A 14,451-nucleotide genomic window follows, 5' to 3' on the forward strand; every position below is an offset into this window, starting at 1 on the left:
AAACAGCAGGGTTATCATAAGGAAAGTGTACGTAGTGAATGAAATAGGTATACTCATGTAAAACTCTCTTCTGCCTTCTTTCAGACTGTACATTAATTTTGGAATATTCTGAAAAAATTTGTGAAATTCTAGAAACTTCTGGAACTTTCTGTAAACTTTGTGTACAAAACACCAATATAAAACAAGTGAGCATATTTAATGCTGCCATAATGTTTCGAATGTTTCTAATTCAATTCAACCATAATTATGTAATACTTAAATAATATTCTTGATAAAAATGACATGATCATTAGCTTGACATTAACCCTGTACTATGGAGAAATAAAAAAAAATATTTTTTTTAGTAATTAAAATACTCATTTTATTTAATATATATTTTCCAAAAACGAAGGAATGAGACGTGTGTGTCAGAAATCCACCCCGAACGGATAGTTGTAGTCGTCCTTAGACCTGGAACGAAAGAGAACACAGAACATTTGTCAGAGCCATGTAGATAAGAGCGATGGTGTAGCAGCTATTACAGTTTCAATATAATTATGTACATAAGGTACCCGTTGGTGTTTTTACTGATAATTTATACTTAATATATAGAGACCTGCAAAATTCGCGGGTTCAATGACCTCCAGGATAGACTCTACTACACTCTACACACTCGGGAAAATGCCACCTGTTCATTGGCTGCTGACTTGTGAGTCGTCTCGACTGAGTGTCTGTGATTCGACACTTCTTTTAGCGAGGGTCTCTAATTGGCCCTCATTACTCCAGATTAACAGTGAACCAGTGGTAGAAGCAGCGCTAAGGTATAATTATTTGAATTGTAGCATATCACGAAATGAATCCGTGAAATTTGCAGGTCTCTATTAATATATTTGTACACTCAAGTGTTAATATTATTGCTGAGTAGAATCAACTTTTTCTCGAAACCAAATATCTAATTCGAATTGTAAAACAGTGCTTCGAATCTGAATAGGCCTACATACCAATCTCAAGAGTCAGGACTGAAATAATATATAAGAAAAACTAAAAAAAAACGTAGGGTTTTAAAAACCTTTCATAGCATTATTTTTTATTTTCACAAAAAAAAAGCACATGTATATGTTCAAAATACGAAAGATTCTTTATTTTATTTTTGTCATTTATGTTTCCCGACGTAGTAAACAAATAATCTGAATGCATTGTAGATGGTGAGAAATATAAACATTTCTTCTATAGTTTTATGAGTGTGGGAACACAGGTTCGGAAATTATAGCCCATTGAATTAAATTCAGTGTTAGTTATTACTAATATTTACACTATTAATTAAATTAAAACACTTAGAGTGTCTGTCCACAAATTAATCACGCATTCGTTCAGTTAATAGTTCAGTTCACAGTCCACCCTCCCCACTGGAACTCGGCTCGACAGTGGCTCTCTCTACTGCTCGTCTCTAACCCCCCCCCCCCCCCAAATCACTGCCCCAACACACTGCCTCGTACTGCTCGCACGTCTGCCCCGCGACACCTTCTCGTCGCCCACTATCGCTCGCCAAGGGGTAACTCACCCCTTCACTTCACTGCCCTCGTCACCACCAGGATTCACTTGTCTCGCACACTCGCTGGGAGGTCCGCAAGGTCTTGTATGCCTGTGAATTCCCGCCCTGGAAAGGTCTTCTCGTAGACCCCAGAAGTGTCGCGTCGTCAGAATCCCCCGATTGAACACTTCGAAGCTGCGAGAACATTGGCTCCACTTAACGTGGAGTGCCGAACTCTCTGTCTAGCTAGAGGAACTGAGAGGCGCCGCTCTGTTCGGATTACCATCACACTACCTGTATGTGCCCTTGACCCCTTGCTGGCCAGCGCACCGGACTGACTAACTAGCCTGACTGGTCTGCCTAGTTTCCAGAAGCCTCGCAACACAGGCCTGCATCGTCTCTAGCATCCTCGTAACAATATTCTCTGTTGAGTAAAATAATGAGTCTTTTCCTCCGATAATTACATCTTTCGAATATTAAATATTTTATTAAATTTGAGCATTTTAGGATTTGTCTGGCTCATACCAAATTTATCATTCTAATTTAAATGTGTGTTTTACAATGCTGAACATAAATAAATATAACAAAAGAGTGGACCATACAAATGGATAAAACATACAAGACTAAAAAGTAAAACGATTCGGACTTAGGAGTCAGCAGAAAACCTAGCAGTCACAGAGCCATCGACAAAATGGCGGCACAGAATTAGTTCCCCGATCATTCTGCTGACACTTACGTGTTATGTTAACGAACAGCAATCAACTATGAAGCAAAACAGAAATAATAGGCATGTTTGGTATCATTTATATGGATTGCCCGTGTAGGTATTTGTAAATTCGTTACAACTTTAATTTGAATATCTGTAATAACATTATCTATGTACATTTATCTAGTTGACGAGCGGAAAGTACTAGGTCGGGTTGATTTTTCACTTGCGGAAAATTTCCTTCGTGGTTTATAAATGCGGGAAGGCAGTAAGTTGCAAACCATCGCAGTTACGACGTACCTACCTTCCACACCTTCATATGGGGCCACTAGCCCAGAAAGGAGTTTCTTCTTCATTATAAATTTATAATGTTACGAGTGAGAGGATTGTGACTGGAAAGAAAAAAATCTGCTCCCAATGCTAGCGGGTCATCATCCCAAAAACTAGGTTACATTTGTTATTGGTTGTTGTTGTGGCAGTAATTGTGTGGCAGTAATCGTCAGCAGGGACTCACTCGATGAACGGGTAGAAGCGCATCCTGCTGTCGAAGACGTCCAAATCGTGCATGTCGCCCGTGCTGAGGTCGAAGTCGAATATCTGCGTGTTCTCGATCATGTGGTCTTTGTCCTGGCTCTTGGGCAAGGGGTAGGTCCCCCTCTGTACCTGCCGACAAAAAAAAAACACCTCCGGCTGGGATCCGAGCACTTCGGCATGGCCGTCGCAACCGGGGGGGGGGGGGACAGGGGGGGAGGACACCCCCCCCCCCAATAATAAAAGTCTTCAATTTCGTCCCCTCCAATAATATATTTAGTTTCGTAGTTATATTAACAATATTATTTCTGTGATACAACCCATATGTTGCGCACGATTGCATTTAGTCCAATCGTGGTAACGTGAGCACTTTTTTTTTAAATTCGATCTTCGTGTGAAATCAAAATCAGGTCCGATATCGAGGAGAGATACTATAATAATAGATGGATATAATCACTTTATCACTTGTGTTTGTGTACATGTGCGCGAAATATTCTTAATACTGCTGCGGCATTTAAGTGTAACAATCAGGTTTCTCCTGATGTTTGAATTAATGATTTTGTGTGGATGTAGCACCAGCAGATAATCTTAACTGTGTTTAATACAAATTTTTTCTCTGGAAATATATATATATTTTTTTTAAGGAAATAAATTATATATTGCAACCAACACTAATTAGAATATTTAGGAAAGAAAAATGCCTAAAAAACCACCTCTTTGCACCTTGAAACCCCAAATTTTTCCGGGGGAGGACCCCCGGACCACCGGTTTTTTTTTTTTTTTTTTTCAGGAGATGGATATTTTTTAACAACTAAATCAATTGAAGTCCCCCCCAAAAATATATATCCTTGAGACGCCCATGACTTCGGGGACTGGAAAGTGCTCGGGGGTGGGGTTAAGGGGAGCAGTTACCAGGTACCGGAGGACGATCTGCGCCGGGGTCTTGCGGTACTTGGCGCACAGCGGCCTCAGGCGGGCGTCTCCCAGCAGGCCCGGGGTGCCCGAGATGCCCGCCACGGGGCTGGGCGCCCCCAGGGGGCTGAAGCACGTCACCGCGACCCCGCGCTTCGCGCAGAACTTGGCCAGCGTCAGCTGGTTCAGGTACGGGTGGCACTCCACCTGCGAGACGTCCGCTCACCTTCTTTACATGTCAGTGGTCCTCTGTCGTCGAGGCGGTCACAATCAAAGGGGCTGTTAGGTGAGAGCATGGGCGTCGCAACCGGAGGGGACGGGGGGGACACGTCCCCCCCCCTCAATAATAAAAGTCTTCAATTTCGTCCCCTCCAATAATATATTTAGTTTCGTAGTTATATTATTAATATGATTTCTGTGATACACCCCATATGTTGCGCATGGTGCATTCAGTCCAATCGTGGTAGGTAATTTGAGCACTGTGTTTTTTTACAAATTTGTTCTCTGAAAATATTTTTTTTATAAAAAAATAAATTATATATTGCAACCAACTATAATTAGAATATTTAGGAAAGAAAAATGCCTAAAAACCACCTTTTTGCACCTTCAAACCCCTAAATTTTCCCGGGGGAGGACCCCCGGACCACCAGCTTTTTCCCCCCCAGGGGATGGATATTCCTCAACAACTAAATCAATTGCAGTCTACCCCCCCCCCCCCCCAAAAATATATCCTTGCGTCGCCCATGAGTGACAGAATATAAATATTGTTTGTAGACGAAGGGAAACTGTTTGGTCGCAAAGGGAAACATGAGTAATCTAAGATTAGTGCTGCCATTTATTTGTAAACTTCTCAACAAAATGTTTATTCTCATTGGATGGTTTGAGGTTTGTTTCCTCAAAACTAGCCTATATTAACTTATACCACTTTGATTCTGACCGCCACAAATTTACATAACATGTACGTGTCAGCGAAGTATCCTCTGACGCTAGTGTAATCTCACATCGACACGGGTTCAGTGGCGAACGCAAAAAGGAGGAAGGATGAGGGGATTCGGGCAATGTTCCCACTCCCCTGAAGATACAAACAAAAATCATATATTTCTGTGAAGGCGGTATGTTATTTCGGGTGATGCAGGGTGAGGTGTCAAGCCTGGAACAACAAGCTAAACAGGAGGTTGATAATGTAACAGACCTAATACCTTTTTGTTGAATTTTTTTTAAATCCTAGATATCCCAATGCTCTGGAATGGTACACAGTCTCTAAAAGGCAAGACTTCAAAGTTTGGCACAGTAACGAACCAAATTCGGTTTTTACCAATTTCATTAGAAAAAAAAATATATGAAATATTCACTTGCGTTTTATGCAAAACCGTATTTTTAGCGTAACCATACCTGTACAGGTTGAGTCGGAATTCGATGAATAAACTTTGGCTACTGATTCATCACGACAAAATAAATTGAAAACATGTAAAACAACTGAATGCTTCTCAGGGCTGGTATACCTACTTTATTGAAGTTGGAGCTGAACAAATTTTTATTGTAAAAATAGAGAATGTATTTAATATGGGACACTGATTTTTTTTTATAATATTTGTTTGGATGCTGGTCTTAAACTGCCGCGAAAAGGCATTAACTTTATTTTTAGTTTTTTTTAGTTTGTTTATTGACTAAGGTATTTTCTGTATTATGTTTTTAACTTTCCAATGATAACGTTTTTGAGTTTTATATCTGAAACAAAAATTGTCTGAGATATAAAAGTAAATAATAATGCACGGTAACTAGAAAATGTATTTAAGTAAGTGTTTTAGAGATTGTTTATTCATTTATAAGTGATTAGCGTACATCATCGTCAAACTGGTAAACCTTAGCAAGTGTAATTCCCTCACAAATATAAGCCTCAATAGTGCTCGGCAATGCTGAGCTCTTCCGTTTACGTTGCTCCGTGCAACCAATAGAAGCCGAGTACTTGACTGCGGTGGTAGCCATATTTGTGTTCTAAATATGTTAAAAAATTGTTTCAAGTACAATAATATCTAGTGTTCTATTAGTACTTTGTGGTTTAATTTTATTATTTATGTAAGTTCTGTCCGTGCGATGGTTTCGAAGAGTAGTAGTTTTTTTTTAAAAATGAAATTCAATATTTCGTAACCTCTAAATGCAATCTCATTGGTTGCCATATGTTGCGTATCCGCGCATTGCGCAAGCAGCAGACGTGACATGTACTTTAGGTTCACACCACGTATATTCATCAATACTCCCCCAGGCATATAATCCCGTTAGGGCAAGATCCTGGTTAGGAGAAGGATGGGTCTTTAACATGCCAGACACTGTCACCAGGGCATTAATATGGGTTCCGAGAACCGGGAAATAGATTCGCCATTTCCAATCGCGGCATGTTACTGGAGAGCGCACGGCTAGGTCGAGAGGTTGAGGAGACTCATGCCAACATCGGTCCCACCGACCCGCCCCCAGCTCCGCCGTAGACCCCCAGACCACCTACAGAGCCAGCCCCCCTCTGCGGGATCTGAGTAGAACCGTCACGGAACCATACCTCTCACATCCCTGGGACCCCTCGGTCGCCCAGTTACTCGTGATCCAGCTGAGGCCTATCCAACCTCTACTAGCTCAGCAGGCTAGTACCGAGGCCACTCCAGTGTTTCAGGGGCACTACGCAACCCGCGTTAACCTCATAAGATTCAATGTTATTTTCATTTTGCTTATAACTAATTAACTAATATAGATTTCGAAATGATGCTTGCTTGATATGTAAGACAACGATGCTCTTATCAAAGCCCCTTTCTTCAAAAACGTGCATAAATTATGGTTTTATACTAATCTTTACTAATATGCATAAGTGTATTGTCTAGGTTTGAACCATAATTTATGCACGTTTTTGAAGAAAGGGGCTTTGATAAGAGCATCGTTGTCTTACATATCAAGCAAGCATCATTTCGAAATCTATATTAGTTAAATAGTTATAAGCAAAATGAAAATAGCATTGAATGTTATGAGGTTAACGCGGGTTGCGTAGTGCCCCTGAAACACCGGAGTGGCCTCTTAAGTAGCTCAACGCAGCAGACGCGGCAGTGAGATCCCCGCACCTGGTTGTTGACGGGCGGGATGGTGGCCACCGACAGCACGCGCGCCAGCTGCTCCGAGTTGAAGTTGGCCAGCCCGATGCTGCGCGCCAGCCCCAGGCGCACGCACTGCTCCATCTCGCGGTACGCCGGCAGGTAGTCCGCGTCCTCGTGCAGCAGGCGGCCGTCCGCGTCGCGCGGGAACGGCTCGTCGCCGTCCTGCGCATGCGCGGGCCTGTTTACCCCTCCTGTGTTCTCCGGGGGGAAGCCTACAACTCATGTCGTTTCGGTTCCCTGCAAGAATTTCCGAAGATTTCCGAAGTTTTGCGTTTTGGTATTAACGCCACTTCAGCCGCTAAATCAGAAGTTTCCAATGAAAACAAGCATGTTGTGACTGACCTAACATAACCTAACCCTTCGATTTTTTTTTAATTTCAATTTTTGAGAGAAATCCGAAGTTGCACGAACGTGGTAGGGAACCGAAACTACGTGAGTTGTAGGCTACCGGTTCTCCGGGCCGATGGCGAGGGGAAGCCTAAAGGTGGGTTTACGATTGAAAATTAAGAATTAAGACTTAAGACTTAGTCGTGTACTTACCATATGACTATGTAAACTAGTGGAATGGTTTATGATTGTCGTGTGTGAATTTTGACGGGTCGTGTGCGAACCATATGATGACTTTAAGACTTAACAGAAATGGTTGTATTTTATATTTTTCGTTAAGATTCAAGGGAAGCGACCAATCACAACAAACCGGAACCTTTCAACCGGAAGTTTATGTCTTATTATTGGACCGAGCGAGGCAGTATTTTGGGTTAGAATTCGTATATTTGTCATTTGTAATCATCATCAATTTCGAAAAATAGATATCCCATTTGTCAATAACCTATTTCAAACCTGCTTCTCCATTTCGAACAATGGCCGACCATGTGTTTTGTGCTGTGATTGGTTGGAATTAACGACTTCTATGTCAATCATAAACTGGAAAATGTAGTTTTGACTTAATCGTGTGCTCGATGTTAAGTTATAATTCTTAAGGAAATCAATCGTAAACCCAGCTTAAGATGCACGTAAAGTTCTGCCATTCCCGATTACACCCTAACAATTCACCTTCGGCCAACCTCGGGTTTATTTATATATAATTATATTTCTCTGTTTATTTTAATGTAGCTATACTAACCTAACTAACCGTCCATAGTGTTTTAAAGTGTTTTAATGTAGCTAACCTAAACCGACCTATTTCAATATTTGAATTCATTATTCCTGCGCAACAATAAAACAAATCCCGAAGTTGGCCGAAGGTGAATTGTTCGGGTGTAATCGGGAATGGCAGAACTTTATGTGCATCTTAGGTCTCCCGGCGACGAGGGTCGCTGTCACGTCTTACATGGACACCACACAGCACAGGACTGTCTACATTGTGCCTGATATAGGTCGCATGTTTCCAAGTCATGTGGTTAGACGTTGTGTGTTTCTAAGTTACTTATTTCTAAGTTATGTCGCGTCTAATTTGTGTGATTCTAAGGTAGCCTACAAATTTCTAAAAAATGACAGTTCTAAGTTCAGATTTTCTAAGTTACGACGATTTCTAAGTTGTGTGGTTCGACGTTGTGCGTTTCCTAGTTACGTGTTTATATGTTTTGACAGTTTTAAGTTGTGTGCTTCTAAGGTATGACATTTCTAAGCTCCTGTTTCAAGTTATGATGTTTCTGTGTTATGTGGTTCGGCGTTGTGTGTTTCTGAAATGGTGATAGTTCTGAGTTAAGATTCTCTTATTTTCGACGTTTCTTAAGTTGTGTAGTTCGTTCGTCATTGTGCGTTTCCTAGTTACGTGTTTCTATGTTTTGGCAGTTCTAAGTTGTGTGTTTCTAAATTAATTGTGGATCCCGGGCGGGGTAACGAGACACGCGCGTCACGCACGAAACGACATGGAAGCAAGGGCGTAACCATGAAGGGGCAAGGTGAGACAGCAGCCCCACCCCTTCCGCTTCCTCGCACTGTCAGGCACTGTGCGCACACCGGATCAGACAAGACGCGACACGGCGCGACACCACGCGATGCCGCGCGACAGGTCGACACCGTTACGTTATTTCTTCCCACTTAATGTATTCTAATTTTAAAGTTATTATTTGTAGGGGCAAAACTTTAAGGTCGCGTCACCGACATGCTAGAGATATAATACCAAAATCATTTTCTTACGCACATTTGACGTAGAAATTATGTCATATTACACATTTAAAAACAAAGTTTTAAGTTTTCACTTCTGTCGACAGTCCCCATGACTGCTTTTTTTTATTTATTTAATGTTGTTTGTTAAATGTGTTTTTTTTTTTATGTATTGTGTTACCACCTGTCGTTTCTATAATATATGAAGAAATTGAAATTAACAAGTATATTTAGTCCTTAATGAAAAGAAAAACTGGTTTTAAAATAAACTGGTGTGTATGTGAGTGTGTATATATATATATATGTGTGTGTGTGTGTATTCCAGCGTTCTGTATTTGGATTGAGCATCCTGGTAGCTAACAAGTCTTGAATCGTTTATTATTATTATAATATTTTAATCGATTTTTTCAATATAGTCTTATCGTCACGCACTTCACTTGTAAATTCATAGCTGGCGGTGTTGTCGGCGATGTGAGTGTGCGGGTACAGAATGTATTGAGATGTATGGTCGTCGCGCAGCGTCGGGCCTGACCTGGAAGGCCACCGGCCAGTGCATGAGGTACAGGTCGAGGTAGTCGAGCCCCAGGTTCTGCAGGCTGCTCCTGCAGGCAGCCACCACGCGCTCCGGCCGGTGGCAGGTGTTCCACAGCTGCAACACGCGGCACGGCTGCCAACACGAGCGGAACAAGGAGGGAGATACACAAGTGCGTCAGTCCAAACCATCAGTGCGGACTGTTCAGTCGGAACTTACAGTTTGGAATGAACTGAGGCTCTCTGCACACACGATCAGTCCATGCGCTCAGTACGGACTGTCAGTCCGAACTGACAGTTTGGACTAAACTGAAGCTTTCCCCACACACGATCAGTCTTGTGGTTAGGTAGGTATTCTTTTTAATGTTGTTGTGGTAATCTTTACTTTTGATGTTCCACAAACATTCATGTTCATGCCACAACTCTCTAAAATTAGCAAGAAAATCTTTCGACCAGGAAGCCATTTCAGAGGAATAAATCTATTTCACAATAAACACAAACTATATCTCTCCCTTTTCTATGACACAAACCTAGAACTAAAGCAAACAAAGATTATATAAACAAAGACGTCTGCTACGAAGCTCAGCTGTTGATTAAATGGACTGATTGCTTGGACTGACAGTTTGGACTGACGGAATGTCTATACCCCCACACGGCAGTTCTGACTGTGGGCTTTCGAGCCCACAGTCCGATTTGATGGAAAGTTATCAGTCCGTCAGTCCATCAGTTCAAACTGTTCAGTCCAACGTCCTTGCACACACACGGCAATTCTGGCTGTTCAGTTCCGACTGTAAAGTCCAAACTGTGTGGCGCCCTTTACGGTGGAAACTGAAACCATGTTTTGCGCGACATGTTTGGTTATCTGTTGGGCGGGCTCGTAACTCGGACGGAAGGTTCCAACTGTGCGAGAAACACTTAATGCTGTTTTGTAATAAATAAAATTAAAAAAAAAAACGTGTTCTATATAACTTAGTAGGTGTTGCAAAATATCTGGTGTGCCACACCACAAAATATGTGGCTGCCAAAATTAAGTGAATTAATTTTCACAATAGATATAGCTATGTTAGTAATATATTATGAAAGCTACTATCTAGCGGGTGGGCCCAAAACTACTTCAAAAACTTAGGTCGTCGTCTCGGCAATCAGAGTTTCTCCCCCATGGACGAATCCACCAGGGTTCGAGGGGGAGAGAGGTAGGAACTGAAATCGAACACGTTGTGTACAGAGGGGCGTGTATTATTCCTCAAAAAATATTTTTGATTTCTTATTAGACTGCAATATTTCTAGGTAACTATTGTTCCCTTGTGATTGGCGGTCGTCTGCAAGAGAATCCCTTGCCCCATTTGGTCGGGCCATTCAGGACGCGTTTGCTCCCGTGGGCTCCGAATTACATATTATGAAAATTATAGGTAAAATAAATATAAATACCACATAAAATAAATCTAAAGGTAAATGTTTCATGATACAAACAAGGCCATCGAGATAAACTATGAGCCTGGGGACAAACAATACTGTCGGGCCCTTTCCCTATAATTTAATGTAGAAACTTTTCAAACCCCACAACTCAAATCAAAGTATGTTACTGTGCCTATAACTGTAAACGTGATATGCGAGTATTGTATAACTTGTAAGGTTTAAAGATTGTATTGCAGAAAAAAAAGTGAGCTAGTGTCTCAGTACTCGTCAGAGATGTGTAACATCTAACATCGTTAACGAGCAAATTCATGTGTTCTCATGATGAAAATACACTTATAATACAACTCTCGGACACTACATTCAACGTAGAATTCTTTAAAAATAATGCTGAGTATGATAAACATACGCAGATTATGTTCTCAACTACATTTATGGACGCGAATCACAAGTAGTTTACGCACCTTCCGTTAGAATTCGTTGCCGGAGCAGCTACGGCGACTACTGAATTATTTAATTTGCAGAGTGAAATTTTAAACTATGTAATGAAACAGCTCCGATAAAAGCGAAAAAGAATTGTAGAAACACTAAATCATGTTTTTTTTTATCTGATTTTCGACAAGGAAATTTCACCAAAATACTGCCCGTCTTGTTGGAATCTACTAAACTGTTCATAGTATAAAGTTTCCTTTTTGTCTTTGTGAACTTTGGGTTCGCGCTACAGGTGGAAGCACTGTGGGTACACGTTTCCGTTCCATTTCCGAAATTACCCCTACCGCATGGCCCCCCACAAGGGTGGGTCTGGGTGGACCCCTGAGTCCAGGGCCCGGCCCTGTTTATTTTTATCTCAGTTTGTGAAATTATATATACATACTCGCTGTTTTTATTTTAAAGTAAAATAATTTTACAAATAAAGCTTAGTTTGTACTTATAAAATAGTAACCATAATTTCACCCTGTATTTTCACGTCAAATTACATTCTAAAAAAGAGTGAAGGTAAGAAATAACCATGATGATATAATGTAGCACGTGACTAAAATTGTGGATTGGGAGGGGGGTGGTCTCCGACAGTGGCGTAGCAAGCGGGTGGCAGGGATGGCCCCCGCCAGGGGGAAGGTTGGGGGGGGGGGCGCCGCCACCGCGACGGTTTCGCGTTAATGAACCAACCCCCCCCCCCCCTTCTTATAATCCAAGAGGGGGCGCCATTTTCAATTCTGGCTAGTGGCGACAGTCACCTCAGCTACGTCACTGGTCTCCGATCCTGGGTCCAGGGCCCGTAAATCGAACGTGGGAGGCCAGCGCCCTTACCGAGAGCTGGGATGTTACACATGACGTGTGCGTGTGTGTTGTGTTGCGGACGAGCGAGCGCACCTTGGAGCAGACGAACAGGTCCTTCCTGCCCACGACGCCCTCCGCCATCTTGCCCCGCAGCGCCGCGCCCACCTGCCGCTCGCTGCCGTGCACGGCGGCGCAGTCGAAGTGGCGGTAGCCCACGTCCACGGCGTCCCTCACCGCCCGCTCCACGCGCTCCACCGGCATCTGCGCGTCAGTCCGTCAGAACACAGCGGTGCTCTCGCGCCAGTTTGCTCCTATCCACCAGCGGAGATGAAACCCGCACACGATGCGAATTTCCGTGCAGTAACATGGCTTGTAAGTAATCATCAGAAACTAATACAGTAGAACCCCTCATATCCGACCTTCCCACAACCGACTCCTCCGGATATCCGACCTAGTCTCCGTGGTTGGCGAGCCTGTTCAGACTTGAAAAAGTGACGCATCTACATATCTTCGTGTCGCAAACTGTAAGTTCAGACGTGATTGTTGGTGTAGAATGTGCTCGTACTATAATCTTGTACTGTTCTATGTTTTTTAACGTAACGTAACGTATTATGGGCAAAAAAAGTGGAGGGACACTTCCGCAAAATCAAGTTTGGCAAAACTGAAACAAAAATACATTACTGAATTCTTTAAATAAGGTTTGCTTACATTGTATTCATCTTATCATCTATAATTTAACAACAGTAAATGTTCGAAATGTATACAGCAACATTTTTACAAATAAAGTTGTATTACTGTACAAACTGTATAGCTGGGAAAGGCGTTTTTTTGCTCATACGGATATGCAACCTTTTGGCCGTACCGACCATGGCCCGGTCCCGTCATGGTCGGATATGTGAGGTTCTACTGTATATATATATTTTTTATAATTTAAGCTGGACTCTAAATGATACGTCGCATCGGTACGTTTCCCAATTCGTTTGTCAATCGTATGCTCTCAAGCCAATCATAAGGCCCGAAGAAATTTCATTCAATCCGTCCGTCAAAAGCTTCCCAAGCTTTAACATGCCTAGTGAAGGGGGGGAAAAAACAAAAACAAATATGTTAGCGAATTTTTGGCTAATACAAGAGACGATAAATGAGAGTAGAAAATGATCTCTATAAATATTAAGCCAACCTATAAAGTTTTAGGAGAATTTCAGAATGACACCTACAACGTTCAAATGTATATATTTTTTCTTTAATATCCCACAGAACAATTGTTTTAAAAAATACAAGACTACATCCATTGTTATTGAGTCACGCAACCTATAACGTAAGATCCTGATTGTACAGTCGAACGCAGCTGGTAAACTTGAACCTCCGAGGTCACACGTCTGATGTCATGAACAATAATCGCCAATGAGAAGCATGACGAGTGCAAACAAAAACTGTAAAATCGCGCGAAAATAATTATTTCCAAAAAAAAAAGTTTTAATTTGTATGTTTGTATAATTTTGTTTTGGAAACCATTTAGTTTAATTGGTTTTCCGTTAAGTTACTTTAAAACTGATAACGATTTTTCTATATTATCTAGTAAAAAATTACCGCTCTCAAGATAACTGATTTTTTTTTAATTTTAATTCGTAAATAAAGTTACATAAACGAAAAGTAGAGTAACTTACATAAAATTTTCTTATCGCCTTTATTTTGCTCTTTATAAAATAAGCTAACTAGGCGTCAAAATATATTAATAAGTAATTTTTTTTAAAGGGAGTATTGCGATTAAGAAGCTGTTTATTCTAAAACTTTAGAAACCAATATTTGATGACATTTTCCAATGGCCAACGAGTGACGTTTTCGCGAAACACGTCGCGTCAGTAGTTCCGACTACCAATCACACATCCCCCCCCCCCCCCCCCCCCCCCAACGGCTGATTGGAGAAGCGCCGGCACGCGGTACTCACCTCGCGGATGCCGAGGCCGATGACGGGCATCTCGCTGCCATCGCTGAGCTGCACCCGGGGGATCATGTGCGCGGCGGTCTGCGGCGGTCTGTGCGGCCCCGCCGAGGTGCCCCGGGGGCTGCCCCCTCTTCCCTTCCCTCCCACGGCCCCACGCGCGCTAATTGCCCCGCGCCGCGGCGCTAACCAGGGGCCTCCCCCTCGAGTGCGCCGACCTCGCGCACCTTCAGCTGCCCTGCTCTGCTCTGCCAACCTTTGTCATGTCTGTCCGTCCGTCTCGTTTGTTTAGCTGCCTGCGACAAATACGGATATCAAGGGCCCCGCCCACCCGGGCACACACACACACACACACACGGTGCGCAGAGCTTCAGGAAAAAACAACGCG

At 42.3% G+C, this 14,451-nt stretch overlaps 1 protein-coding gene and 1 long non-coding RNA gene across 4 annotated transcripts in view; one reads left to right on the forward strand and one right to left on the reverse strand.

Moving 5' to 3' along the window:
• The window catches only part of LOC134535973 (uncharacterized), a 63,297-nt gene extending 50,863 nt beyond the window's left edge, over positions 1 to 12,434 (forward strand). Inside the window, exon 3 of the long non-coding RNA XR_010075740.1 lies at positions 12,278 to 12,434. This is a non-coding gene — a long non-coding RNA (uncharacterized LOC134535973). The remainder of the gene's footprint in view (positions 1 to 12,277) is intronic.
• Positions 335 to 14,205, reverse strand: LOC134535970 (1,5-anhydro-D-fructose reductase-like). Of its 3 annotated transcripts, XM_063375434.1 has the most exons (7): positions 14,070 to 14,205; positions 12,218 to 12,385; positions 9,435 to 9,551; positions 6,761 to 6,955; positions 3,660 to 3,866; positions 2,731 to 2,879; positions 335 to 450 (listed from the first exon to the last, which is right to left on the reverse strand). In XM_063375434.1, the coding sequence occupies exons 1-7, from the start codon at positions 14,133 to 14,135 to the stop codon at positions 408 to 410; spliced, it is 945 nt and encodes a 314-aa protein (XP_063231504.1). In that variant the 5' UTR covers positions 14,136 to 14,205; the 3' UTR covers positions 335 to 407. The 3 variants fall into 3 exon arrangements, with proteins under 3 accessions (XP_063231504.1, XP_063231506.1, XP_063231507.1); XM_063375436.1 differs by lacking the exon at positions 12,218 to 12,385 and having other exon boundaries at positions 364 to 450; XM_063375437.1 differs by lacking the exon at positions 3,660 to 3,866 and having other exon boundaries at positions 364 to 450.
• Between the last annotated feature and the right edge of the window lie 246 nt (positions 14,206 to 14,451).

Source organism: Bacillus rossius, chromosome 10 (assembly GCF_032445375.1).
Source record: "Bacillus rossius redtenbacheri isolate Brsri chromosome 10, Brsri_v3, whole genome shotgun sequence".
Lineage (NCBI taxonomy): Eukaryota > Metazoa > Arthropoda > Insecta > Phasmatodea > Bacillidae > Bacillus > Bacillus rossius.

Coding starts and splice junctions, on each gene's coding strand:
- LOC134535970 (XM_063375434.1), bottom strand. CDS start 14,135: ATGATCCCCCGGGTGCAGCTCAGCGATGGCAGCGAGATGCCCGTCATC. Junction 2,880..3,659: donor AGATCGTCCTCCGGTACCTG/GTAACTGCTCCC, acceptor TTTTGTCGGCAG/GTACAGAGGGGGACCTACCC. Junction 451..2,730: donor CGCTTCTACCCGTTCATCGA/GTGAGTCCCTGC, acceptor CTTTCGTTCCAG/GTCTAAGGACGACTACAACT.